The sequence below is a fragment of the Micropterus salmoides genome, unplaced genomic scaffold (genome assembly GCF_014851395.1).
Source record: "Micropterus salmoides isolate LMB-PRFRI ecotype aquatic unplaced genomic scaffold, ASM1485139v1 Ms_hic_scaffold_17, whole genome shotgun sequence".
Taxonomy (NCBI): Eukaryota; Metazoa; Chordata; class Actinopteri; order Centrarchiformes; family Centrarchidae; genus Micropterus; species Micropterus salmoides.
The window spans coordinates 19,154,705-19,182,130 of NW_024040817.1; the positions used below are offsets into that span (position 1 = coordinate 19,154,705).

The 27,426-nt window shown below is 40.9% G+C and overlaps 2 protein-coding genes across 2 annotated transcripts; one reads left to right on the forward strand and one right to left on the reverse strand.

Moving 5' to 3' along the window:
- The first annotated feature begins 4,447 nt into the window (after positions 1-4,447).
- On the forward strand, positions 4,448-6,540 carry cfap300 (cilia and flagella associated protein 300). The gene is made up of 7 exons (XM_038725893.1): positions 4,448-4,607; positions 4,725-4,806; positions 5,009-5,081; positions 5,198-5,355; positions 5,446-5,618; positions 5,709-5,775; positions 6,226-6,540. Exons 1-7 carry the CDS (start codon positions 4,498-4,500, stop codon positions 6,355-6,357), a joined length of 795 nt encoding a protein of 264 aa, XP_038581821.1. The 5' UTR covers positions 4,448-4,497; the 3' UTR covers positions 6,358-6,540.
- Positions 6,541-6,926: 386 nt separating this feature from the next.
- On the reverse strand, positions 6,927-26,836 carry LOC119907825 (potassium voltage-gated channel subfamily KQT member 4). Its single transcript, XM_038725509.1, has 13 exons — positions 26,703-26,836; positions 25,274-25,400; positions 24,920-25,095; positions 24,201-24,326; positions 23,033-23,143; positions 22,609-22,704; positions 22,407-22,495; positions 21,620-21,745; positions 18,451-18,680; positions 18,260-18,359; positions 12,069-12,200; positions 10,823-10,961; positions 6,927-10,480 (listed from the first exon to the last, which is right to left on the reverse strand). The coding sequence occupies exons 2-13, from the start codon at positions 25,389-25,391 to the stop codon at positions 10,277-10,279; spliced, it is 1,647 nt and encodes a 548-aa protein (XP_038581437.1). The 5' UTR covers positions 25,392-25,400; positions 26,703-26,836; the 3' UTR covers positions 6,927-10,276.
- Positions 26,837-27,426: the final 590 nt, after the last annotated feature.

Sequence of the window (27,426 nt, forward strand, 5' to 3'; positions counted from 1 at the left end):
CTAAATATTGTCATCACCAAGTGAAACACAAATACACCTGAAGTACCTGTTAAATTACCATAGATAAGCCAGAGGATGAATGTGTTTGGGTCTAGTATTTAATTTTGACCTGATCCCCCCTACAGCATCACAATAAGCTATACAAACACAGGAGCTCAGAGTAACTTAGAATAACCAAACTTCTTTTGGGAATCACAGCCTACACTGCCAGACCCTGCAGAGAATAAAAAGAGTTCAGTAGCAAAGTTCACACTCTCACCATGACATCATTAGGAAAAGTTTCAGATACTGATTCATTATCAAAATACTCCAGCAGGATTTTTCCATTGTTCCCCAAGTCTGGGCACAACTCTTTCCCTTCTTGTTCAGTCAAACAAATGTTCATGCAGGAAAATGTCTTTACTTTGTGCTTTACTGTCCTCATCTTAACTGATTCGCAAACATTTCCATGCTAAATAATCACTTTTTTTTATCTTTGGAGGTGTAGAAGAAAAGAAGTAGATGACACAGAGGATGTTTAAGCTTTGAGAAAGTTGAGAAATTACTTGTGCAAAACTGGCTGCAACTCAACAGCCTGCAATATTTTAAGTGATTTAAGAAGATGAGGCGAGAAGATAAGGGGAAGAAACCACACCAAATACAAAAGGTTGACCCCAGATGATGGCATGACTTAAAAAAAGGTCCTCCTGGAGGCCTCTCTGGGCGGGGATGGACTGGAGCCACATTAAGCCTCATAATTGTCTGAATGACATTTGGGAAAAGGAAACCTGCATTGTCAGAGTCCTGGTCAGATAACGTGGAACATGATTGCAGTTTTGCTGACAATAGCAAAACTTGGGAAGGAATTTGGAGACTTTAACAGCGTCAGCAGCTTTGCTCATGTCCCTTTCCTGCAAGCAGTCAGCCTTTTTTTTAATATTATGACCAGAGAGTTTGATTATGCAGGGGTTTTGTGAACATCTAAGCATATAAAAATACAATAATGAATAATTAAGTTTGAATGAGAATCTAATCAATTGTAAATCAGATTGCCTGTTTGATTTAAAGTTAAATAAAACTGAAATCACAAGCTCGGGGTCAAAGTCATGATATCCCTCAACACAAACCAAAGCAAAAACAAAGCCTGCATAAAGGTCTAAATATTTGTATTTTTCACTTTTAATTTATTCAGTTAAATATCCAATTATATTTTCTGTAAATGTTATTTTCCCCAAAAAGGGTCAAATCCTACTTGACACAGGAAGACACATAGTCCTGTGAACACTTTATTTGTTTTCCTCTCCTGTTGTTCTAGTAAAATTCAAGTAAATTGAGTTTAAGAAATACAGGAAGGGGCCTGTAATCAGCTCCCAAAGGTTCCCAGATTCATTGTAAAAATACATAGGATATGATTTATATAATGGACAGAACGACTGCTCTCTGGGTGTTAGCTAGCATTTGGAAAAGGCTCAGTATCAGTTTTTGAATCTGTATCACTGGCATGGAACCTCCAAACATTCCTCAGCTGTTACATCTCCTCACCTGCGTCGCCTTCCTGCCTGCCAGGTTTCTGTTCTGATCCTGATAGATGTAATGAGCAGGAATCAAGTGCAATTACCACGTAGCAATCAGCAGACACAAGTAAGACACTTGACTTGACTCAATTATGTCAGGTTGTACCCTGGCTGTAGAGTGTCAAAACATCAATTTGGCACAATTTTTTCCTTCAATCACTTCTTTGGACTGTAACAGCTGGATTTGGCCCCATGTTTGGCCCGTCACACATCCTCTGCATTAGGCTTGTCACCGTCTAGACACAGTAAATGTTCCCAGGCTGTCGGTTTTCATTATGAGAATATTAAGTTTAAATACAGTGACATTTATTACTCCAGCTGTCACCAGTATTTTGGGGATGTTCTAATAACAAACACATTGTTATGAGATTGGACAGAATGGACCCAAACGCAACGCTCAGTGGGAAGGAGGTTTATTGAAAGTTTACAGAGGGGCTAGGGAAGAGGAGGTGGAGGTGAGGTGGACGCCGGGGGACGTGAGAAGCGGGGGGAGCCGGTAGGGCGCCGTGGAGGAAGCCCGAGAGGAGAGGACCGGAGGATGAGCCCAGCCGACAGGACGGAGGACGAGGGTGAGTGAACCCGGGAGGGAAAGCAGAGAGAGACAGAGTTAACACAGGGAATAACCGGGGGCTGGAAAACAGAGATAACGTCTGAGGTTTAACCAGAGCTTGAGAGGTTGGCACCGGGTTGGGATCAACGACGATCAAGCGAAGATGGTGTGGAGAACCGGGGTTGATATACAGGCAGGGATGAGGTTGATTACTGGCAGGTGTGGCAGGATGACGAGGTGTAGGTGCGGGTCGTTGGCTGGGCTCAGGAGCGGAGGGAGAGAGAGGAGGAGAACACGCAGGGGAGGAGACACAGGGAGGCAGGCAGAATACAGGAGAACAAAACAGTGGGAGAACAAAAACAAGAGAAAACCAGGACACTCACCGTCAGCCGGGCTGGCCCCACAACACACATGGCTAATGGGTTTACACAATGGTTATCATTCTTACATCATAATACATTTCATGATAATAGTGTCAGGCAGAGAGAGACAGTAGGCCTAGATTTTAAAATCTGCAACCTAAAACCTAAAACCAATTTAAATGTCAAGAAACAGCATAATTGATGCTTTTAACAAGTGAATTTTATATAATCACATAACCTCTCTCATCCAGTGTCTTTCTTCAGCATCTCATCACTCATCTCACCAGCTGAGGAGATTATTTTTTTTAAATCATAATTACGGGTTTATTAAAATAAGGTCAGATATAAAACAATTACACATTCGATTTTGTAATGAATGTAATGGCTATAATGAAGGCAATATATATATATATATATATATATAGATATAACAGAGACAATAAAACATGGTTACATTATCATGACTTCATGTTGTCCCCGAGCCGGATATTCTTGGCTTTGGGAATATCAGGGGTCTGGACGTCCTACACTGGAATGTGGATCAAAAGGATCTCACATCCTGGAATGAAGGGAATGAAATGAGTATTTGAGCCAGGATGACAAACTTTTTTTAGGGATCTGTAGGATGGACTAGTTGATGAAAAAAATCCTTCTGTTGTACAAGAGTAAACGTGTACAAGCACAGAAGCACTTTAACTGGAGAGAAGCTCCAGGAGACACAGTGCTGGATGTGATTTCAGAAAAAGCAATATCTCTAAATGTACGGTTGATGGGAAAAAAGGGACCCTGCCCTTTTTGTTCCAGATGCGCAGGTGTTCCTGCCAAATTGAAAAATATTTACAAGAGAACATCTAGTCTTTGGATTGCAAACATAAAGCAGGGGGCTAGTCAAAACATCTAGAGAGACATCTGTGCTTCACCTCAGGGCTTTAAGGACACATCAGGCCTATACTGACAGACGATTTTTATGCAGCCTAGCCTACTGAGTTTTGTTAGGGATTTGCATAGTTTGAAGTAAGATAAAAAGAGGAATATCAGAAATTAGCAGTGAATAAAGCAGGATTATAGCCTACATGTTCATTTAGGATCTGCTTGGTCTTTAATGCTTTTGACTGTTTCACAGCAGATTAGGTTTGATCAGTTGTGATGAAACTTTTCTACTATAGGACTTCTTTTCACCCATGTTGGTGCTCTTGACTGTGTCACGTGGTATTTATCATCCAGAAAAAGCACGTAAATAAACCTTGAGCTTAAGGTTGTTTTGTCAACTGCTGTTTCCAAATTCCAAGGCCAAAGAACGAACTGCTCAAATGTGATTTCTTTAGCAGGGCAGCGAATTGTCTTAGACATGGAGATTAGATAGAGTATCTAACTATTTACGCTACCTGTTCAAAAGGAGCCCAAGAGCGTATAACAGGATCGTCACTGAGATAGTGATGGAGGGACACTGAGGTGGAAAGATAAGACCTTTTTATATACAGTCTATGGATAAGACACAACAAAAACAAGGAGTACAGCCTCCATCCAGCACAAGGAGTGTGTTTTTAAAGCAGGACAAGGTTGCTCTCTGGTGGCTGTGAAGACATGTCGCCTGTCCTGTCCTGAATTCACCCTGCTAGATGGACGTAAGTCGATAAATTTACGGTGAGTTAAAACAAGGAACTTCTGAGGACCACAAGACGACACCAAGTAAGCAATATTAAAATAAAAGCCAAATAAAGTCGACATATGAACGCTAGCATTTAAGGGGAGAAAAGGTCAATCATAGAAACGAGCAGGGACCTTACCAGCGTCCGTTGTCTAGGCAACGAGTAAACGAGTCTTCTTAGCTAGAGGGAAAAGCGAGATGAACCACACCGTCTTCTTTCCGTGTAACCGGAACAAACCGACTAGAACAGACGCTCATTGGCTGTCAGAGAGCACACCTGCCGCTGATTGGCCTGTAAACTCCTACAAACCTGCTACTCTGTTGTGAACACGAGTGAGTCTCCACTGTTTTTGTGGGGAATCTGCAACAAAAGAAGGAGTGACCATGGCAGGAGAGAAATGCGAGTTTGAGCAAACTTTTTCTTTTAGTCCTCTTTCTTCCAAGAAGGTCTCCTTCCTACAGGACAAAGACACTTTAGCACTATTAATGAAATGGTAAACTAAGAAATTTAGTTAAGGCAAAGCCTTTTACAAATTTACCATTTGTTCAAGTCGAGCCCGTTAGCTATTAGCAGAACAGTTAACGTGAATGGATGTGTGTATTAATTGTAGGTCCATGCTGGGGAGGATTTCAGCTCAGTCTTACAGCTTTGACCAGAGCTTTTACCCATACAACAGTGACAAGTTTGCACTGGTAAAGTATTACAATTCAGTCTGAAATTACAGTAAAACCACAACCACGTAGCCTGAAAGGGCAGACTGGAAAACTGAAAGTGATACTCAGTAATTCTTAATCCCATTGTGGTTGTAATTACTGGTAAATACTGGCTGTCTGTTTTAGAACAGTGTCTTCATGTGTTCAACCATATTTGAATGCTCTTGATTTCACTCTGTAGTGTTTCTTCAGAGATCCTTATGTGGCATCCAGCTTGTCCAGAAAGATGAAGCCTGGGGCCTGTGTGCCTCTTGGTATGTCATGTCTCCCAGAAAGCCTTTCATCAGTGATAGAAGGAAACTGATCTCATCTGCTGGATAATATTTGCACTCAAGTCTCTTTTTGACTTCTGTATGTGTTTTTGTTGCAGACAAGCCAGTGGTGTCAGTTGATGTGGAGCCGGTGCCGTGCACTAAGGTCTCCATGGAGTTGTTTGACCCAATCTACTCTTGTGGGATCCTGAGTCCCTCTGGACATATAGTTAAATGCTTTCATGATGTCCACCCCGACTATGATGAACTCAGACAGGTCACTCTCTCTTTTCTCACCTACATGTCTGTCTTCATCTATCTTTTTTTTAACATGGAGTTCCAAGTCTACATTCCTCTGTTCCTCCAGATGTTGCAGGAAGAGGACTCTGAGCACTACTACGTGGTTGGGAAAGAGGAGCGAAGAGAGTTTCTGTTTCGCCTCTTCAAGCATCTGTGTTTCGGAGGAGAGCTCTGTCAGTACGAAGACACCATTGATCCTTACATTAGCGCCACAAAGCACATCTACAAAGACCTGATCAGGTCAGTTATTGATCAGGCTTTCCCACATCTCCGTTATCAGATACGTCATGATCTAATAATGACATTGTAATTCTGCCTTTTACTATATAGTGTTCAGAAGGATCCAGAGACCAAGAAGATCAGTGTTGTCTCCACAGTCCTCAAAGTGTGTGTCTATGTAAGTGACCAATTGAATGTCTCTTTGTGCCACATATGTTTGCATGCACACCAGTATGTGGATGGTATTAGAGAAAAATACATAAATTGTCACTTCTAATTGGCTGATGATTCAAAGCCACTGAAAGATACCTGATAAACGCAATTAATGGAAACATTTATGAAGTAAATTTGTGCTCATATTAATACAGTTCACAAACAGCGTTACTTTATTTAACATGTAAGACTTTTAATAGTGTGGTGCCACCACACTATTAATAATCATCACATCTTACTGCTTTGAAGATGCTCTCTTTGAAGAGATTGCAACATCACCGACTCTGCAGCCAATACACTGCCAAGCAGGATGTTATTAACAGTGGAACAGATGCAGTTTTTCTTCACACAGACGAGATGCTTGCTTGAATTTTCCTTATAATTTACACACATTGTATTATTATGTCCTCTGTAGGATGAGTCTGGGCAATGTTACCCCGGACGACGAGAGGAGGAGCAGACGTTTGCCTACTTAATTGTCGACCCCTTCAAACGGCACGTGACTTTGTTCTGCCACTGCTATGGTGTGGGAAACTTTACGCTGTGATAGTGAAGAAGTGGAAATGGTCCTGGTGGACATGTCTATGTGCAAACACGTTCACTCTGCAGTCAGTCAATTTGATTAAAATCATTCACATGAAGAGCACACCAGAAAACACTTGCTGTGTACCCAATAAATTAAAGGAGAAGGAATTATTATTTTTGTTCTATTAAAGTATGTCAATAAAAATGTTTTTAAACGGCCTTAAATGACTTTGTTTGCCTTCATGGGAGAAGCCTCTTGTTGGATTTCTCATAGTCTACTAGTAATGTAAATAGTTAATATTCTGCTTTGGCTAAATGTTAGTAAACTCAACAATGCAATGAACCAGTTGAACATAAGATCATGATTTTGGTCCATGTTTCACTTTTAAACTTACCTAAATAATAATTTGCATATTAACTCTTTATTATTTTACAAACATTAATTCCTTGGGTATGTTCAAATATTATTTAAAAAACATTTAGAATTTTGCCACGTGATTTCAACTCTTGCAATAAAAGCCTATCATTCTGCAAAAGTCAAAGTTTATTGATTGAAATCGTTTGGACAAAAAAGAGAGACCAAAATCAACGTACAGTCCAAAGAGCTTTATTGAACAAATAAATTAATAAGTTAGTCAATTGAGCTAATGTTATCCTCAGCAGATACACATTTTGTATCTCTTTAAAAGATCTAAGAGTTGTGCATTAGATTATAAAATAAAATATGCGCCATATTTCATCAACCAGTAGCTACATCAATTGGAATTGGAAGACTTTGTTGGCTTAGCATTTTGTTTATTGCTTTGATCAGTTTCATGTTAACAGCTATCAACAGTTCCAATACCTACAAGAGCAGTTAAAGGGCAACGAGCTGGAATGTAAAATGGCAGCAAGTCAGTGAATTAATGGATGGTAGGGCACTATGAAGAAGAACATGGTGAAAAAGAGAAAAAAGAACGTGCAGATTGAGTCATGCATAGCATTCAGTCAGTTAGACAATCAGTTACTGTTTCTCATATTGGGTTTCTAGACTAGCGCCCCCTAGTGGCCTCAGAGGTAGTTGTGTGGAAGCCATATTTCTCTATGTGACATGCTTATGAAACGACACATGCCTGCAGAGTTTCCTGTGATGGTACAAATGTCCATGCCTCCAGCCTCCAGATCTGACTGGTGTTAAAATACAGTGAGGGTGTCGATGGGAGGAGGTCCCAGTAGTTACAGTGATATGCTAAATGTACAGTAATATTCTCAGAAAATATCAAAAGGTTTGCAGCACCCTAAACCCTAAAATTACACGTAGAGAATTTTGATGGTGATACTTTAGTTGGATCAATGTTTGGCAAAAAGCAAGAAAGAAATAAAGAAAAGAGCATGGTTATCCTCATATGACACCCCTATGAAACACTGTTCTCTTCAAAGCAGCATTAATATTTAAGTTTTAGACAGAAAGCCGTACCATATCAGTTACAGAACGAGGACATAGAAGGCACAGGTCATTTCCTTTCATTTCTTGACTCAAAACTATACAGGAGACATCATTAAGTTTTTTTTCATCTAACACTGGGGCCACCACTAACGACAACAACATGCAATACAGTGGTCTCGCATACGTCTTCATGAAGCTCAATATTCCAGGTGACGATGAAGGGACAGACTAATATATTGGTATATCTGCTATAATTTAGGCAAAAGAATAAAGCTACCTACCATTTCTCTATGAAAGTATGATGAACAGCGAGCTCTGGAGTGCCAATGAATTCGTCGTGGCAACAAGAGCATCAGATTATAAATAGATCTAAATAGACCGAGCAATGAAGTACCTTCACTGTGAAGTCTGTGCTTGGCTTGAATGGAAAAGTGGAGCACCTGAGTCAACTGGCTTGACTGGACCAAATAAATGAATCACTTGAAGGGAGAGAACTGTTTTCACTGGCCAAATACAGTATGGTGAATGTTGTGTTAGTTGAAGCTGGCAGCAATTATCTGATGACATTTTTAAAAATATATACATATGAGCTCTGCGAGTCGCGAGTGTGAACCTGATCAGCTGTGTGAAGTTACGGTTGTGTCATCCATGATTTAGAAATGCTCCATTTATTTAAAGATCTTATCTAACTACATAAAATATGTTAACTTAAATCCTACATTCACTTTAACTACCAAAATCATAAATTTGCCATTATAGGTTACACAAAATCAAGTGCATGAACAATAAGTACAGTAAAGAAATCAAAAAAAAAAGACAAAATTGTACAGTCAAAAACGTGTTATACTTAACAAGTGCCAAAGTATTTAAGTAAAGGAATTGCTTTCACTGTGTGTCTGTGCGTGTGTGCTTGTATGTGTGTGCATTTGTGCACTCTCCAGTTTTGTTCCCGAGCACAGAGCATTCACTGTGCGTCAAACACCTCTAAGAAAGAACCAGAAAAGACAGCAGAGAGTAAAGAGGACTGGCAATAATAGTCTGTTTGTAGTGAAGCTGTAAGGCTGGAACCATTTCCTAAGACACGTGCATTCATGAGGATAATGGCCTGGAATTCATGCGTTAGACCCGGACGCCTTACAAGTTGTTCATTGTTTAAAACTGGCCAAAAAGTCTTATACCCCACAGCTGCTGACTGCAGGAGCACATAGCATCTGATGAGTGTAACAGTGAGAATTATCCTCCTGTAAGGAAGGTAGTAGTATTACTGACTTCCTGACATGGTAAACCTGACCTGTGAGTGGATGAGGAGCCGGGCAGTAAATGTGACATAACTGTCTTAATTCTGACTGAGGATCAGTGAGGTTTATCTGCGGGACTGGTCTGAGGAACATGCATGTCAGGAGGGGCGGGCTGCAAGACAGAGCGGTTAAAAGGGCATGTTAAGAACACAAAGATAGGTTACCAAAATACTGAAGGAGCTACATTAGCCTTTGAAACACTGCAAAAAAAGGGAGTTTGGACCTGTGAAAGGACATGTTGGCTCCAATAAATCCTAAATAATTAGGAACACTCCTCACTTGAATGCCAGCCAAACAGGGAATACTGTCTAGGGTATTTGTTGTTGTTTTTTGCAAATGGGCTTGTTGGAGACATAACTTCTTAGGGAGGGAATGGAGACAAACAACAATGTAAAGTACACATCAGTCACTCCAACACATTCTTCCATTTCATATGACAAGTCTGTGATTCACTGTGAAGGTTTGGTGCTTTGGCGAGGTGGCTGTCAGCCCAGTCTGCCAGTCCAGGTGCGAGTGAGCAAATTATTTCTGCTCTTTTAGTGCGTGTTTGTTATGTCTGGTGGTGTGACTGCAAAATAATTTGCAGGTGGGACTCACTACATTCATCACAGTATCAAGAACTGTAATGCTACACTAAGGAACAGATGACATGGCACTTGCAGCACTGTCTCAACTGAATCATCAAAGTCTCAGTCAGTTGATTCAAGCAGCCAAGAAATAAAAGAAGATGATGATGGGGTAAAAAAGAAAAGATTCTTCCAAAGATTTAGAAAAATTCAATGCTTAAAGTCACAAGATTATCCACAGTTGGAGCTGTAACGTAGGCAAAGATAGCATGAGGTGAGCGGGTGAAAGTGGTTCAGTAGTCAAGTCATAGTTGTTCAAGTGTCCTCGCTTCATCTCCATCCGCATCTAGTGGGTTGAGAGGCGTGTGCGGTGAGCAGCTTTGGCTGAGGCTCCTTGTCAGGTGGAGCCATCTGGTGGCCTCTGTCTGTATGAGCTCTGGAAACACAATCGCTTGAAAAAAGAGGAACAAAGAGGTGAGGGTGCAGATTACAGATGGAGGGGTAAAAAAATTATCCCAGACAGATATGAAATGAAGTGAAGAGAGAGACATTGAGGTTGGGCGACTTCAAGTGAGGACTTGGCTGTAGGAAGACGTACTGTAAAAGGTTTGTGTCTGTGTTCGAACAGCCCCAAGACTGCTCAGCTCACTGTCATTCCAGGTTGCCGCTGTCAGACTGGGAGATGTTGAGCGTGTTGGCGGAGGGGAAGAGGTCTCTTTGGTCCGTGGGGCTGTGGTAGTCAGATGTCAGGTCCGGGTCCAGGAGGGAGGACAGGGTGAAGTGGGAGGAGCCTTTCTTTAGGCACTGGGAGTAGAAGTTGAGCAGAAGGTCCAGCTTGTTCTCTATAGACTGTACCTGAACAAACAAATACATTGACTGGAATGTGTCAAACTCCTTTGGCACTCTTTTCATCTATCTTTCTAATGAGATGAAACGTGTTCATGGAGGTTTCTTTCCATGCTCTAAACTAAATGGGTATCAATTAACCTTGAAACCCCATCATTTCTTAGCATTCTTAGTCATTAGCTGTCAAATCCTCTTTGGAGCTATAGTAAAGAAAGACAACCCACTGAGTTAATGGCAGCTTTTTTTTTTTTTAGATCAATCAGAGTAATGAAAGCAATCTATTGAGGTTTTGTTGTCTAAACTGAGAACAGTTACGCATGTGCTATATAAATCAAACTCTTCCTCTGTTACCTGTTTCTCCACTTTGACTACACGACCCATCATGCTTAGCTCATCCAGTGGGTCCAGTTCTGGCGGCGTCTTCTCTCCCTTTTCAGGGCGCGCCTTCTTATCAGGCTGGACGGCTCCTCGCCCAATTATCTGGTCCACCCTTTTACACAAAAACAACAGATTACAATAAATATGATGAAGACCTAGAGGAATATAAATTTATTTTTATTGATTCTTTTTATAATGAATTAACATGGCAGTGATGATTAGTTTGGTGAAAGAAAAAGAAAATAGCTGTAAGAATATTTCATTTCTTGACATTTTGTCTTGTGTTTCATCTCCCAGCTGAAACTGCAGGGGAGAGGCCTGAGCTATACTAACGGACAATCACTTCTTGAGGTACAAAGTGTATTATGAGACAGGACAGGTCGGGGTAGCTGGTTAGCTAACTTCAGTAGATATCTCTGCAACACAATACACTGTGACATGACAGAACAGATACTTTTTCAGTCACTTCTAACACCTGTTAGTTCATATTTTGAATGTTTTAAAGGTTCAGTGTGTAAGTTTTAGTGGCATCTAGTGGTGAGCGTTGCGAATTGCAACCAGTGGCTCACGGTGCATTCACATGCTCTTTGGATGGTCCCATTTCCCGAGTTGTGAAGTCATTCTTCCGACTTCAGTGTGTGTTCATGTGCTCTTAAGTCAGAATTTGGAATCAACATGGACGCTGCTACAAAGATGTGTTGGATTAGCATTATTAGAGCATAAACAACCCGCAGACAACTAGTTCGCTCTACATGGACAGCAAACTAACCGTTATAACCATATTACAAGTTTGCAAAATATGTATATGCAATACGCGATTTTGCACAATTCAAAGTTCTGTATACTTCTTTATGTCCCATATACACTTTATTTCTCTTTTTTGCAATTAAGGATTTAAGGAGGAAAAAAATATTTAGATTATTGCGATACCACGTTAATGCACCATAACCGTCACCCTTCCTTTTCCAAGGGCGCAGGAGAAGCACAAGGTAGCCGGCACGCTCTGTCAGCTCTTATGCTAAATAATACGTGTAAGCCTCCATTTGTCCAAATTTCTCTTTTTACTTCTAATAAACCAGTCGACTACTATTAGTACTACTTTTTGGTTTATGTTACACATTGCACTTTTCATTGGTACAAATTGTTTAGAAGTACTGTATTGTTCAACAATGCAATTTTCAAGCAACAGAGCAGTAGTGGTTACATGCATGAAACCTACCGCATCTGTAGGCTCTTGATACGACCCAGCATATCCAGGTGTCCAGCAGAGTACTGCTCTATGACGTCCTTCACATCATATGGACGCAGCGTCTCCTTAAACTTCCTCTTGGCCACAAGGAACTTCAAGATCCTACACAAACACACCGGACTCACTGTTATCACTCCTCTGAGCACCTTTAAAGAGACTTACACCGCACATCCACACATATGGACATACAGTAAACCTTTGGAAAAATGCAGGGGCAGGACAGCTATCAAACTATGCGGGAGACCTTGAGAATAACAAGATTAATTACAGTCAGTGTGACCTTATCATTCATAAACAGCCTCATAAAGAGAGCAGAGTAAGCCCCCCCGACTAAGCCAAGCGGATATATTGTGATGATGACAACATCTCACAGAGACTTTGCTTTTGCTTATCAGTACTTGCTGTTTCAGCAATTAGCAACAATCTGCAGATAGTAATGGGTAACACACACACACCTCTATAGAGCTTTCCCCTGTTTCTCCCCTTTTGTCAGTGTGACAGCCATGTTGGTGCAACTGGTGGAGTACAGCTGCTCCCACTCCCAGTGCACACAGCTCATCATCACCAACCACATCCCAATGTGGTGGAATCACACCAAGGAATGTTGACCCAGCACTTCTGCACACAGAGAACCCATCAGTGACAACATCCTCTGTTATCAGTCCCGTAGGATGTCAAGTTGGAGGGAGTAGAGGATGTGCAAGAGATGGTGGGAAGGGAGTGGAGGAAAGTTTAAGCATGTGTGTGTGTGTGTGTGTGTGTGTGCACGCGCCTGGCTTTCTGTTTTGGGTGGTTCATTCAACTCCTTATGACAGGCAGCTCCAAGATGTTAGCCCACAGAAGGTCCAGAAACATCAAATGTAAGCGAGACAAAATATACACACTCAAGCTGTCATTTCACCCTGTGATGGATTGCGCTACAAAGTCAAGCTGGGAGAGACAAAGCAGTGGGAGAGAGCGAGGGAGAGTGAGCGGGGAGAGATTTATTTTTTTATGAGGGAATCCTATCTCACACAAGCAGACGACTAAATCCACTATAATACTCCCATTTGCCTTCACAGGAGGAAGAAAAGAAATCACATCAAAGGTCTGAGAAGCGGAAGATCAGAAACACTCAGCTGTTCTGAGATGTCACACACACACACACTATGCAACACAACCTTACACACAAAAACAAAATTATAATGCCACAAATGCATACACCTACACACACTCATGGTCAGATGTATGTACACACTAGCGCAACCACGCACACATGGGTTAAGCAGGAGCAAGTGTGACCTGAACTTGAGACGGGGTCAGCTTCTGAAATAACCACCGTAACCTTTGTTGAGGTCTGCAGCGCTTGCATTTACAGCAGCCACATACAGTGCACAGCTTTGTGTAGTGACCTGTGCTGCAACAAAGAAGAAGAGAAGATGTGAGGTAAGGGGAAGAGGAGCGAGAGGAGGAGGAGCGGTGGTCTACAGCTGGTGCCGTAAGCGCACACTTCCCCCTCACGCAGCACTCTGTTTCTTGATGACTCCTGCATTTGGGGTATTTTTGCAGGCAATCTTTTCTTATTTTGCAGGTAGATGCAGATTTGTTTTTGCCAGGATGGGTCTCAGGTGTGGGTAAAAGAAAAGGTTGGGAAAACGGGAGCGGGGGCTTTTGATATGGATCCTCCAAGGGTTTCTTCAAAATGCTGACTCTCTTTCTATGTCGATAAAATAGCTCTCATAATACATGGCCAGGTTTGAGTGTGGCCCCCCACTCCGCACAGAAAACTTACAGCTATAGTGCAACCATCACCGGCAGTGGTAGAGTGCAACTGGCACAGCTCACTGAAAGATATCATACCTTCCTTGAGATGTAAAAACACAGCGATTATTGGAGGGACAGGAAGTGTCATATGTGCCCCAAAATGCTTACATAGCTAGTCCAAATATTTTTGCAAGTCAGCGAAGGTGGATCCCTGAGACTCTCCAATGGCAAGGTTTAATCTGTGACTTAAAAATGACTGTTATGCTGACACGAATACTAGGTGGGCCAACCAGCGTGAGCCACTGCAGGGGCAAGTCTGATTCGTCACCAGATTAGACTACCTGCCCGCTAAGTGAACAAAACACACAAGCTACTGTGCGTGCATTCAATCATTCTCACAGAGAAATGCCCTGCGTAAACATTATACAGGTTCAAAAATATAACAGCTGAAATGCCACAAAAAATGATGATGATGACAAAAGATGAAATAGTTATAAATACTAAGTTTGTTCGAACCATTTATTTAATAAAGTAGGAGCTTCATCCAAGACTGCAAACGTGCAGAAATGGTGTGTTTTGTGCAGTATTGGATTTGTGCACGAGGACAGTCACAGTAGAGAGAGCACAGATATCAGGCATTTGTTTTCCCATCGTCCTCTGTTGTTCTTCTCCTCTTGCTCCCTCTACCTATCCCTCCGTACATAAACAGAACACCGTACACATTTATTCAGGCAGCCAGGCACTGATAAACCACATGTATCTCTCAAAAGTGAAGTCTCAGCACTAAGGTCTTCTGCAGAATTCTGAGTTTCACAGACATCAATCATGAACCTCGCTAAGATGCTGCATGCGTATGTGTGTGTGTTTGTGTGTGTGTTAACACAGTGAGGCACCTGCTTTTTACACACCTGCACCTGCATCTATAGGAACTCCCACTCTTCTATTGTCTGCAGGAGAGCAGCTGAGGTTAGAGTAATGTGCTGAGTCAAGTGCAAACTCAAGGAAACATCATATAATACCCTATCAGTGGTGTAACAGTATCAAACAATAATATATCATGCTGAATCCCAAGACCAGAAAAAAATCTACCTGCTGTACATCAGCAAAGAAGAAACCTTCAGTCAACACAGGTTCTACCAGGTGACTATGTAATTTTAAATTATTGCAATAAGAGTCTACTAACCTACAATGGTAAAATCCGCAAGATCTGCCTCCCTCCAAGGTGAAAAACAGAGACATTTTAAGGAAGTAAAAGAGCTCCTGCACTGCTGTCAAGACACAAAATTCTGGATGCAAGCCTTAGGACTCCACATGGATACAAAACACCCAACGACCCAGTCGCTGCCAAAGACAGCACCTTCTTCCAGATCAGAACTGTACGGCTGACAGATAAGTACTCTATGTTAACTTGCCTAAGGTTAATCATAATATGGATAGATTGTGACAATGATGGTTTGGGTTGTAAAACAATATCAAAACCAAACCTGATGTTTATATGTAAACTCTGCTTTTATAATTATTATTAATACCAGATGCCAAATTCCTCATCATACATTTCACATTTTTGTCCGGCTTTCTCTCTTTGTTTGAAATAATAGAGGTTTTAATCTAGGTCATTTATAATAGAGATGGCCAGCATTGCTTTCTTTTTTGACACTCTAAATGATAAATAAGATTCATTATAAAATGTGCCTCTGGAGCTGTAAGAAAAGTTAAGTCTATTAAGGTTAGGTGTGAGGTTGTAAAGCTCATTTAGGGGTTAGATGAGGACATACTCCCAGTTGGGAGCCAACGCATATATATTATGCAAAAAGTCTGATTTTGTTTGTTTTTCTTATATATGTGTTTTTTTACATTATTGACGACCTTCTATGTATCTCACTTACTTACTTATTCCCATCAACTGACTGGTTATGACTGCTACTGGTAATCTAAGACCTCCACCACCTTCACAGTGATTTAATTAGATAGTGTATTTACATATCTCAAACCTTTAAGCCAGATATTATATATCTATAAAAAAACACTAACGTGACGTGCCATATGGTTTGTTACACCGAACCATTTGAGCTTAATTAGAAAATGTGTGGCTTTTTAGGGACTCTAGTGAAAACGTATGCTCTTAAAACATTTATGTATAGTATTATACAGACAGGAAACATGAGAAGCAAGACTACAACTCGGTCATCGTATGAAACCAAACAGGACTGTGTGATTATGTAGTATGCATCTTAACAACTAGGCCACCAGGATGCCCAACACACCTTTTATTTCCAGGCACGTTCCCACTTCTCTCAAGAGCTTCACTGAGTGCATGTGGAAACCACACGGAAGGCGTCACGCTAGCATGAGAAATGCTGTGAGGGAACAGCGCTGACATCAGGGACCAGAAAGAGTCTATATAATCCGCTTTCATCAAGCCTCTCTGGAGACCAGCCTGGCCCCAACACCAGATGTTTGCTAGCAATTGTAGTTTTTTTCTGCTACCATCAGTGAAAAACTACACAGTTACTGTGTGAGTGTGTGTGTGTGTGTGTGTGTATATGTGCATGCTTGGGGGAGGTTGTGCACGTATGTGTTTGCATCCAAGATATTGTTCGTAACCATGATTAATTACTAATTATCATAATTGTGGTATAGGTTAACCAACAGAGTATTTCTTCACACACACTGTTTACATGTACAGTGTTGTTGCCTTTCTTCATGACTGTAAGCTGAAGAAGGCCGTGACCATTCAATTAAAGTGCCTACGCATATATTGTGCAAGGACATCCACCACTGATATACTACTACTACTAACATTACATCAAAGCTTATAGTCGATTACAGGAAGAGATGACACAATGGCAGCAAAGAGTATCAGCAATGCTTTTAATTAATTGTTACAATTGTCCTTGTCTTACAACAATATAGTTTGCCTCTGTACAGTCATAATGTACTGTGATCCATCTGTATGGTAATTGTGTATAAAGAGTGTGCCTGCAATAGGCCATCCTATCACGCCACCTTGCACATGACCTGCCTGAATAAGCAGGGCTTCCTGAGTGACAAGGTCATACGGGGGGAACTAACCCTGCCTGCAGGAGGGTTCAGTTACCTCTCCTAAGTGAAAATTTCTACTACTTCTTCTTTGGAGCAGCACGTTCACCATTAATGCGGCCTGTAAATACCATGAGAGGGGCCTGTGGTTGAAAACACTTGCATAGTTTGTTAATCTGACCAAAGTGACCTTATTCTATCAATGACCAGAGGCACAGCAGCTCCACCTTACACCTTACGGAGCCTTGTTACCCGGAAACACAAGCTGACCAATTCATATTTGAATACACTTGAACCCTTTAATGGTACCCTCTATTATTTGGCAGAGCACATTTTGAAAAGTGTTATATTTAACTCAACCTGATTGCACCATCTTGAGCACTTAAGTATGTTAGGTACAAAAAAATACACGAGACCTTTTCAGGAGGCAGAACCATCATTCTTGGTTTGTGGCTTGTTTATGGAGGATTTTAATGCAGGTCGATTGCAAAGAGCTAATTGGACATAGTCATGTGAATCCAAATCCCAAGAAAAGGCTGGTGACTTTGTGATAACATTTTCTACTAATTGGTAAAGATGTCCATTGCTGTAATGGTAAAGATGCAGACAATGTTTTAACCAAGCAGGTAACACTTTAACCTCCGCATTTAGCAACACTTTACAAACATGTATTAAATGGCTAATAACAAAAAATAAAAAGACATTTTAAGTGTTAGTAATGTATAGTATTTGTAAATAACTTGCAATTGCAACTGCTTCTATGAAGACATATTACATATTACTATTATTACTGTAAACTGTTTACTTAATCATTTGATATTTATACACCTGCATCCACCACAGGAGGAGTAATAGTTCTTAGGATATACATTAATTAACACTTATATTACTGCATTATAGTATGTTAGATTTTATTAAAGGTTAATATATACTGCGTATAAATGCTAAATAGGATGGTTAAAGTAATGTAACATTTCTGATAATAAAATACTGTGAATACAATAATGTTATTTCATTGATCATTTATTAAAAAATATTATATCAGTATCATTTACCTGATGTTTGCAATGAAAATAAATTCACTGATGAGGTATATCCAGGGTGAAACTTATAGTATCGGTAATAATGAATTATCAAAGATTAATTTAAGCACAATAACTCAGTTTTTTTGTTATACTTATTACTGTAGATGGACATGTTGGTAGAGGCTCAGTTGAGGGAAGAAAAGTTATTGTTAGTGCCCAAAGGAACTAAAAATTATTTTTCCATTGCTTTTACTGGGTAGGACCATTACAGGGTTAAAGAAGGACCACCATATGTGTACAGCAAACGATCTCTACTGTAGGTATGACTAATGTACTGTTGATGGGAGGTCTCACCTGACAGCCCGTATGAGTGTCTTTACTGCTGGGATTACGTCCTCCATGGCCACGTCACAATATGGTTTGTCTTCCACGCTGTCCTCCCCAACCCCCTCCACTGAGCCAAAACAGAGGAAGATATATTATTATGCAGAAATGATCCTTTTGAGTGTGAGTGAAAAGTGTTTGGATATGTGTGAGTTGCCTACCATCAGCGGGTGGACGTGGTTTGAGGCGAAGGGAGGTGCGAAAGCGTGTGCGGTCATTGAAGCTCCAGCTCTTCTGGACCTTCCCCGGGCTGGTGGCTTCAGGGACATTCTCCTGGCTGGGAGAGTGGCGGACGTTGGAGCCCGGGGGCAGCGGCGATGCCTTGTTCCGAATGTTTTGGGATGATCGGGAATTGTTCATCCTGATCCGATCCCGGAAGCCCATTTTACCGCTGACAATGAAGATAAAAAAGTCAAATATCTGCACGCACAGTATTCCCTTTGGATCATGACGGGGTTTTTCTCAATCATCACAATGTCCATGCCTTTGACCTTAATGGAAAGCTAAGCTGTGTTATCCGGGGAGTTTAGGGCAGCAGCAGAAGGGCAGCCTGAGTTTGTTAGAAAAGAGTTTGTTAGTAATAGTGAATTAACACAGAAAATATGGCCTCTGACTTTTGTAACAATCATCACAGAGACTCCCCAACAAACAGACAAAACAGGGACATAAACAGACATTTACATTTTGTCTCAGGCAAGGACAGACTAGCTGACTTATCACGGCGGCAGACTGACCGCAGGGACCCACTCAATATTGCTAAAAACTGATTCTGCCCTGAGGATTTGCTCTTTTAATGTGCCTATCATAGCACCTGATTCAGCGAAATCAAGACTGAAACCTGATTCAAGACTTGCAGTAGTGCTGGGACGGCAGAAAATGTTCCACCCACCATCAGAATAAAGACACGCTTCCTTAATCCCTTCAACGGAGTGAATAAGCATCAAAATATTGGCTTCAAAGTACTCTATACAACTCACCACAACCCAAGGCAGGCCAGTATGTGAGGCCATCTATTTACAGGAGGAAAGCCATTTGGCGGCCATTCTCTCCGACAGACTGACTCCTAACGCTGCTGTGATAGCATGCTCTTGAGACCACTGCTTCTCTGTAGCCACTTACATGTTACATACTGTCACGGATCCATGAGGAAATGCAAACATCATGCACCACAGAGCAATTCCAGCCCCAGTTCACTCTTTTACTATTTTTTTTTTGGAACGATGATATACTCTTTGTTGTGCGTGTGTTATGGCCGGCCATTTAAATTAAAATTTAAATAGTTAAGGGATGTTGGTGTAAACAGCATTTCATACAAGGAAGCTGAAATGCTTCAGGTAGAGTGAAGAGAATGGGGAAAATAGAGTGAAAGGCCTTTGCATGCTGTCGGGAAGGGAAGTAAATGATTTGGATGCATCCAGGACCATAAACTTCACTGAATCGTTCCAAAACATTGGAAGAATATCGCATGCAAACAGAAACATTTTAGCACTTAAAAACCTTTTAAAAACACACTGATTTTGTACAAAGGTTTTATGACTAATCGGAAAAAGGAAAGCATGCTGAATCATTTAAACCTTTTCTCCAAGAAGATGCTTTAAATAAGCCAAGCAAACTGAATTGAAAACAAGTCAAGAGCAGGTCAATTCTTTTGACTTCAGCTCCAATTTTGGAAAAGTTGTCACTTATTTTTGAGTGGATATTTTATCTCCTCATTTCATCAGAGACGTCTGATGAAAGATTTTAGATGTCAACTAAAAAAGCATTTTCGTCATATTGTCATAAACCATCAAGGACTGTTGTGTTTTCAACATATGGCTTATCATGATGTCCAAGCCAAACGAGCAAAATCAGCCCCAGTTTCTCAAGCACATAAGACTGAGCTGGAAACAAGAGCATGTCTTGTCAGTGAAGAATTCACTCAAGCATTTGTGGACCAGAGTATAGTGCCTGTTTAAGTATTTAATTGGTGCAGGATATGGTTGAAAATAAGACAAATATCTGCTTCGACAGGGTATTTAATTTATCTAATTCTTCTTTATGAAACTCACAAGCTGTGAATGGTTTGATGCTTTAACATGCTTAAACATTTAGCAGGCTGCCGCACCAGTTCACAAATTTTTGAGTGTTTCAGGCAAGGTGTGCAAGGTGTGTGAGTTAAACGAGGAGAAGGAGTGATGTTATTGATCAGATGACGTTCTAGCGTGCCCCGTGCACAGGCTTGTTGCCATGGATACCTCTGCTTGCGGCCAGCGTGAATCCGGAAGAGACCCCGTTTTTTAGAAAGGAGCTGACTGAGGAGACACACAAGGCAGAGGGAGAGAGGGTGAGGGGAAGAGAGGAGTGGAAGAAGGGACGGGTGGGGTGAGGGAGGACGAGAAGTTCTGGGACACAACCTGGGTACATGGTGAACCCGTGAAAAACCATGGAGAGAGGTTGAGACGGCGGGGGAGGGTGAGGTGTGACATCTCAATAGTCCAAATAGCCCTTTCCTTTCCTGATCTTGTTGCCTTACCTGGAAAGCTGGAAAACATACTTCTGAGAGGCAGTTTTGGATTATAGAGACGCACTCAGTGAGAAGTGAGGAGGTCGGTTTGAAGGATCATGCAAAGGTAGTAGGTAATGTTTCACCTGAGTATATTCATCAAGACAGCCCTTAAACATCATGGTGTGACAGCAGCTCCTCAAATCGAAGACATTTCTACCAGCAAAACTTGAATTATCCAGTAATTCATTCACTAATGTGCTTCTGTCATCTAATGCATGCAATACCATGAGTCCCTTTATTGCCCTGCCATTTGTTTAAGGTTTATGTTGAATCGAATACAACAAATCCGTTCTAACTGTGAATACCCTCTAATGAACAAGCACAGCTCTTGACTTGAAGAACAAACCTGCATGGAACTTCTGCCTTCCTGAGAACGGATGAAGGATGGAGGATGGGTGGCATGGAAAAGATACGATGGAAATAAAGGGAAAGAAAGAGGAAGACAGGAAGAGGCAACCAGTAAGTGAACAGCAGGAGGCAGTGGAGATGAGCTAGAGTATGAGCTAAGCAGACAAAGATGCAGAGAAGAAGGGGGGGCCTGCAACACAGTGGTCTCAGATCAGCATTAGTGAAACATTGTTAGATACACAACACACCCATGCAGAGCGCCAGAAGCAGTCAACCCTGATTTTCTTCTATAGGTCCCTGTTGGTACTGTTGTCATTGTGTGTGTGTGTGTGTGTGTGTGTGTGTGTGGGTGGGTGGGTGTGAGCATGAGTGTAGGTAGAAATTGGGCCACCTGTCTGGATGCACTGTGAGGCTGTGAGAGGTAGCGGGGTGCGTACCTGTCCCCAGACAGGTAGGGGGCGCTGTAGGGCCGAAGCCCAGACAGCAGCGTGTGGTAGGAGTTGTGGAGAACCTTCTTGGTGTTACGCTGTCGCTGGAGGTGACTGAACAGTAGCGTCAGTTCTCTGACACGCCACGTGCACAAATAAACAAACAACAACAAAAATAGAAAATGACAAATGATCAAAAAAATAACAAAATATGAACAACTGACAAAAAGGCCAAACTTATGGTCCAAATGCTCAAAAGAAGAGGGATTATTGAGAGAAACGATATGTGAGCATTTTAATTTAAGATATTGCAAAATGAAAGTTTTGGCTTGATGACATTTCTATTTGTGTTTCTCATGCTCCCCTCCTTTTAAGCAAATACAAATTAGTCAAATTAATACGTAAATGCAAAGTATAAGAAACCACTGCGTAGGACAAAATTGAATAGTGGTGGCAGAAGCATTTGAAAAGGTTGGGCCCAAATTTAATTTAAATTATTCATTTTAAAATGAGAGTAAGCACCATTCCTTTTTGCTTAAACCACCACAGACCTTAACTGAAAAGGGTTCTTGATGGACAAAAAGTAGCATTTGTGATACAGTATGTGCTGTGTTTTAGCATGATAATACAAATGTATGGGCAGGGACTACACAAATATAAAACTAAATACTGTACACAACTCACTATTTTGTGACACAACTCTCAAATCTCTGTCTGCATTTCTTACAAACAAATGACCAAAGACAACCACAGATTTCTGATAGCTGAATCTACGTAGCCTGATGGGAATTCCTACCTGAATGAAGGCAACATGCTGTCATAGAAGTACCATGTAGCTGTTAGATAGGAGTGCTTAGCATCTGTAGAGTAGAGACGCCACGCAGCCTAAAGAAAGACACAAATGCACAACACCGAAACACAAAGTGAGAGTTAACCTGACTCTGCACTTGAATGTGAATGTATTAAACAGCCTAAACGCCTTTCACTGTGGCCATTACCTGTATCAGGTTGGCAGCAGGCATCCTCCTCTTCTCAAAATGCTTCTGCCGGTGCTGCTCCTGAACCTTCAAAGCAAAGCCCGAGCCCAGAATTCCCTGAGGGTCAGAGGTCAAATCAAAGTCAGGAGTGCAACTAACAGCGGGAGAGAAGACCCACTAAATTTAGTTAGTGCTCACAAATTCAAAAATAGGCACTGGGTGTACTACGTGTAGCCTATGTATATACATAACTGTGTATATTGTTTGATTTTACTTAATTTATGTTATACGTTACCATATTCTAATATACTTTTAATTATCTGTTAAATTTCTCTGTATAGCTTGAAGTGACTACAAACCTTATTTTTCTTTATACAACGTTATTTCAAGGCTTTGTTACCTTAAAATATATAAATATATAGATGTGAATATATATGAGACTTACAGCAGGCAGGGCAAAGAAGGAGACTCCCAGAAGAGCGAAGCCGGCAGCTAGGAGCCGTCCCTGCCAGGTGCGAGGGGTCTTATCACCATAGCCAATAGTGGTTAGAGTTATCTGAGGGGGTGAAAAAGTATAGATGATCTCATACACACAACATGATAACAAAATGTAAACTGCAATGGGCTGACACACTGCACTGAGACACAAGACCTGCTTTCTCTTAGGAGTGTTTACTTTAAAAGCTAGGGGCTCCAACAGGTTTAGTGAATGGTATTAAAAAAATATTACATTAGTTATCAGAAGGAGATCACATAGAATATCATAAATGTGTGTGATTTGGTTAAAGAGAGTTCAGAGGTACAGTAGTCTGGGGGGATCAAATTACATATCACGATCCCATAGGCATCCAGGAAATGAGCAAAACTAAACAAGTAAACGGGGGTTGAGGGAACAAACTTTGTCTGAGTGGAGGCCAACATTCTCAGACTTTGAAATCTGTTCCATATCTAAAAACCTAGAACGCCAGTTAAAGTTATTCACAGAACATACACTACTCCCTAGAAAACTAGAACACTGATTTACACCTGTCATTTGTGTCATATTAATTCTATAGGAATCTTTGTTAACTTGAGTGTCCACATGTCATCAATCTTTTTAGGAATTGTGTTACTTTAAATAAGCATTAGCTGATCTCGTTAAAAAAATTCTTTACTCCTACTCCTTGACCTGTCACTCCTTCATGATTCTCATATCAATCTGAAGTTTAAGCAATTTATGGATTTGCTGCTGCTCAGAAAACAATCTTTGGGCGTTCCCTGGTTTCTTAAAATCCTAGGTTACTGCTGATATCTATGTGTAATTACTTTGGTATATATTATTCTGCTGAATATATACGTTTGTAGTAAATCTGGAAAGCTTGACAACAAGAACTGAACAACACTCTACTGTGACGCATGGCAATACCCCTGAACGGACATCATAAACCTTATATCTCAAAACTGAAAAACAAACACTTTCCCAAAGGTCTTTTGCCTATTATGCACCTCTTTATGTTTGCATTGCCCATTACCCTCTTGTTTTATATCTATGAGAATATTTTGATGACAAAGTAAAATATTATTTCTTCAGCCACAGTGATCCTGTGTGCCTGTGTGAATTGTGTAGTACTCACAGTCCCCCACCAGAGGGAGTCTGCATAGGTGTTGAAGTCTGAGTTGATGTCTTTCTCTGCCAGGTAGACCAGGAAAGAGGCAAAGATAAGGACCAGGAAACCTATGTACCAGGCTGTAATCAACTCCTGAGAGAGAAACAGGAGAGGATGTATCAATCACACCTGTCAGCAGCAGCAGCAACAGCATCTTCTCCATCATAGTCCCTGCTGTCATTACCATTTCACTTTCATCATTATTCCCATCATTATCACATTTGGCTTTAACTTTGACTTGGCTGCACGGTTCTGTTTAGATAGCTGATGCATCAGTTAATCATCATCATCACTGTGTTCTGCAGATAACCGGTGGGTGTCAGGTGTTTAGGTCAGCACAAACTAATTGCCAAAAATGAGCAGCTCGAGGGGAGTTCGGTGTTTTTAGGGTAGTGAATGTGATCAAGTAACAACTGGTCATCAGAAGACTCACCACATATGCCTCAACACTGAGAGTTTTCAAGTTATTTATCTGACTAGTAACCATCACGACCATCATCACCAGCCTTTTAATAGTTGTTTCCTAACTCAACCTCTATCCTGCTCATTTAATAATCCGTATATGGCTACCATGCATTTGTATCCTTTTAATTTCCAATGTCTGCACAACTAACCGATGTCTATGAATTATTCTTAAATATAAAGCTGAGCATGTGTAAAAAGAGGACTATATTTAGCATTCCCACCTTGCTGTGAGCGTAAACCACTGAGCCCAATAGTTTCCAGGTGCCTCCCCTTCGGTCCATACGAACCATACGCAAGATCTGCAGGAAACGCATGCTGCGCAGTGCTGACGTGGCAAAGATGTTGCCCTGCGTCCCTGCTGCTATCACTGCCAATGATGCCACAAATACTATGAAGTCTATGGTGAAGACGTCCACAGAGAAAAAACACAGAGAAAAGAGGTGAAGACAAGTCTGTATGAGGTTATAAGATTTAACAAATTTTCACACGTAGGACTTTGACATAGGACTTTGACGTAGGACTTTGACGTAGGACTTTGACTCGGGTTGGTGTCCTCTTCACACACACATACAAACCTATGACACAGAAGGGCTTCCTGGCAAATCTCAGCCGTCCCTGCCATCCACGGTATCTGCAGCAACAGCCAGCCGCCCAGATCCTGATGAAGTACTCCAACCCAAACACCACAATCATGACAAACTCCTACAAACCACACACAAGTAAAGGTCAGTGACATGCAGTAGTCAAGCTCAGTGTTTCACAGATTACCCAAACAAATGTATTCCCCACCAATAACCTTTTATGTATTTATTGTTTTATGTTTTCAAAGTTCAGTGTCCTTCAGTTATGTGTGACATTCTGTCATCTCATAGTTTTTGCATAAAATTATGCATGTCAAAAGTGTCCCCTTAACAAAACATCCAAGGTATTCATTTTATTTCATGCAACATACTGGTGTTTATGGATCTTAAGCTATTTAGACATATGTCATAAAAGTTAAAAAGCACATGTGTGGTGAACATCTAAGTCTGGAAGTGAATTTTCCACCCTTTACAATAACACATGAACACACCCCCCTACACTGCGGACAACTACTCATTATTTCTAAATCTGTGTGAAACACTGATAACTGATGCATATTCTTCACACGATGCTCTGTCCTCTATCTATTAAACCTTTGTTATAACATAATATTTGGTGAACAGGCTGGTAAAATAAAGGCTGAAATGTTACAAAGCAAGAATTTTAAGTTCAACACTTAATTGATTAACTTTATATTTTATGAAAGATGAAATGAAAGGATTATAAAAGTTCTAGCATTAACAGTCATAGCCTATTAACATGCCACTTTGTCAGTCTTCCCTCTATCTCTTTGTCTTTCTTGCTTTCAGGTTTTTACTGAATGGGCAGTTTAAGATGCACTGAACCAATCTATCATTAGAGCCAATGTTCGTGTAAGTAAAGTCCACTAATGGGTAATTGCCTGCTAATGGCCGGGTAATGGATCAAAAGAGAGAAGAGAGAGAATGTGAAAGTCAAAAGTCTGACCATTAAATAACACGTAAAGATAAGCAAGGTGGGAAGAGAGACGGGATGGAGAGAGGACAAGTCAGGTTCAGAAGGAGAAAGCAAGTGTCCATTACCTTTCACTAAAGCAGCCGACAAGAGGCAAAGGGAGATTATGGGATAGCTATTAGGATTAGTGGATCATGTCTGTGATTTCCTGCACAGTCAACAACACCTGAATCCTCCCAGCTGCTTACATGGCTGTCTGTGCACAACGTACGCAAACACGTACGGATACACTGCAGTAAGTGAGATGCTCTATGTAAAAGGACAGCGTATAAAAGTGGATGGAAGCTGAAGTAGTCATATGTGTCTGCCTTTTTATATACAGTCTATGGTGTGTGTGTGTGTGTGTGTGTGTGTGTGTGTGTGTGTGTGTGTGTGTGTGTGTGTGTGTGTGTGTGCAACAGCAAAGGAGCGAGAGAGAAGGGGACCTACCAGGATGAAAAGACCTTGGTTGGCAAACTTTTGGTGGTCTGGGATGGTGGAGAACACAGACAACACCAAGCAGCTCAACACCAGCAGAAAACTGAAACACCAATCACACACAGGTCAGTAGACACATTTGAAAACAAACATCAGAAATAAGAAAACTCTTTGGGTTTTATTAATCCCTTCAGAGAAAAAACAAATGGACTAAATAAAATTCATTAAAAATGCTTTGTTCACTCTCTGAGTGATTAACCAAGAGAGAAAAACAAAATTGCAAATAAGCAGGAAAAGATTTGTTGATCCATAACATAATAGGAACATAGCATGCCAAGCCATGTATGATCAGTGGCACAAGAATCAGAACAATGTCACCAAGTTTAGTTGTTTTATGTTATTGAATATACAGTAATAAATATACAGTAGGTATTCAATTCAACACAGTGAATCTGAACATTTACTGTATATGGTTTCATGTAAACTACATTTGAGTGCTGTTAAACTTAAACTCAAATAATCTCATTCCAGCATAAATAAACTGACTGGATGATAGACTCTCTATGTGCTGAAGTAATTTATTGTACTGTAAAATGACTGGTATTATAGCACTTCTTTCAAAGGAAGACTGGAACCCTGCAGCTCTGCTGGCACAGAAAATTACTGTCCCACAGATGTAATGGCCACTTCAGTTAGAGAAGTACTTCAGAATAAAGCACAACATAAATTATGGTGA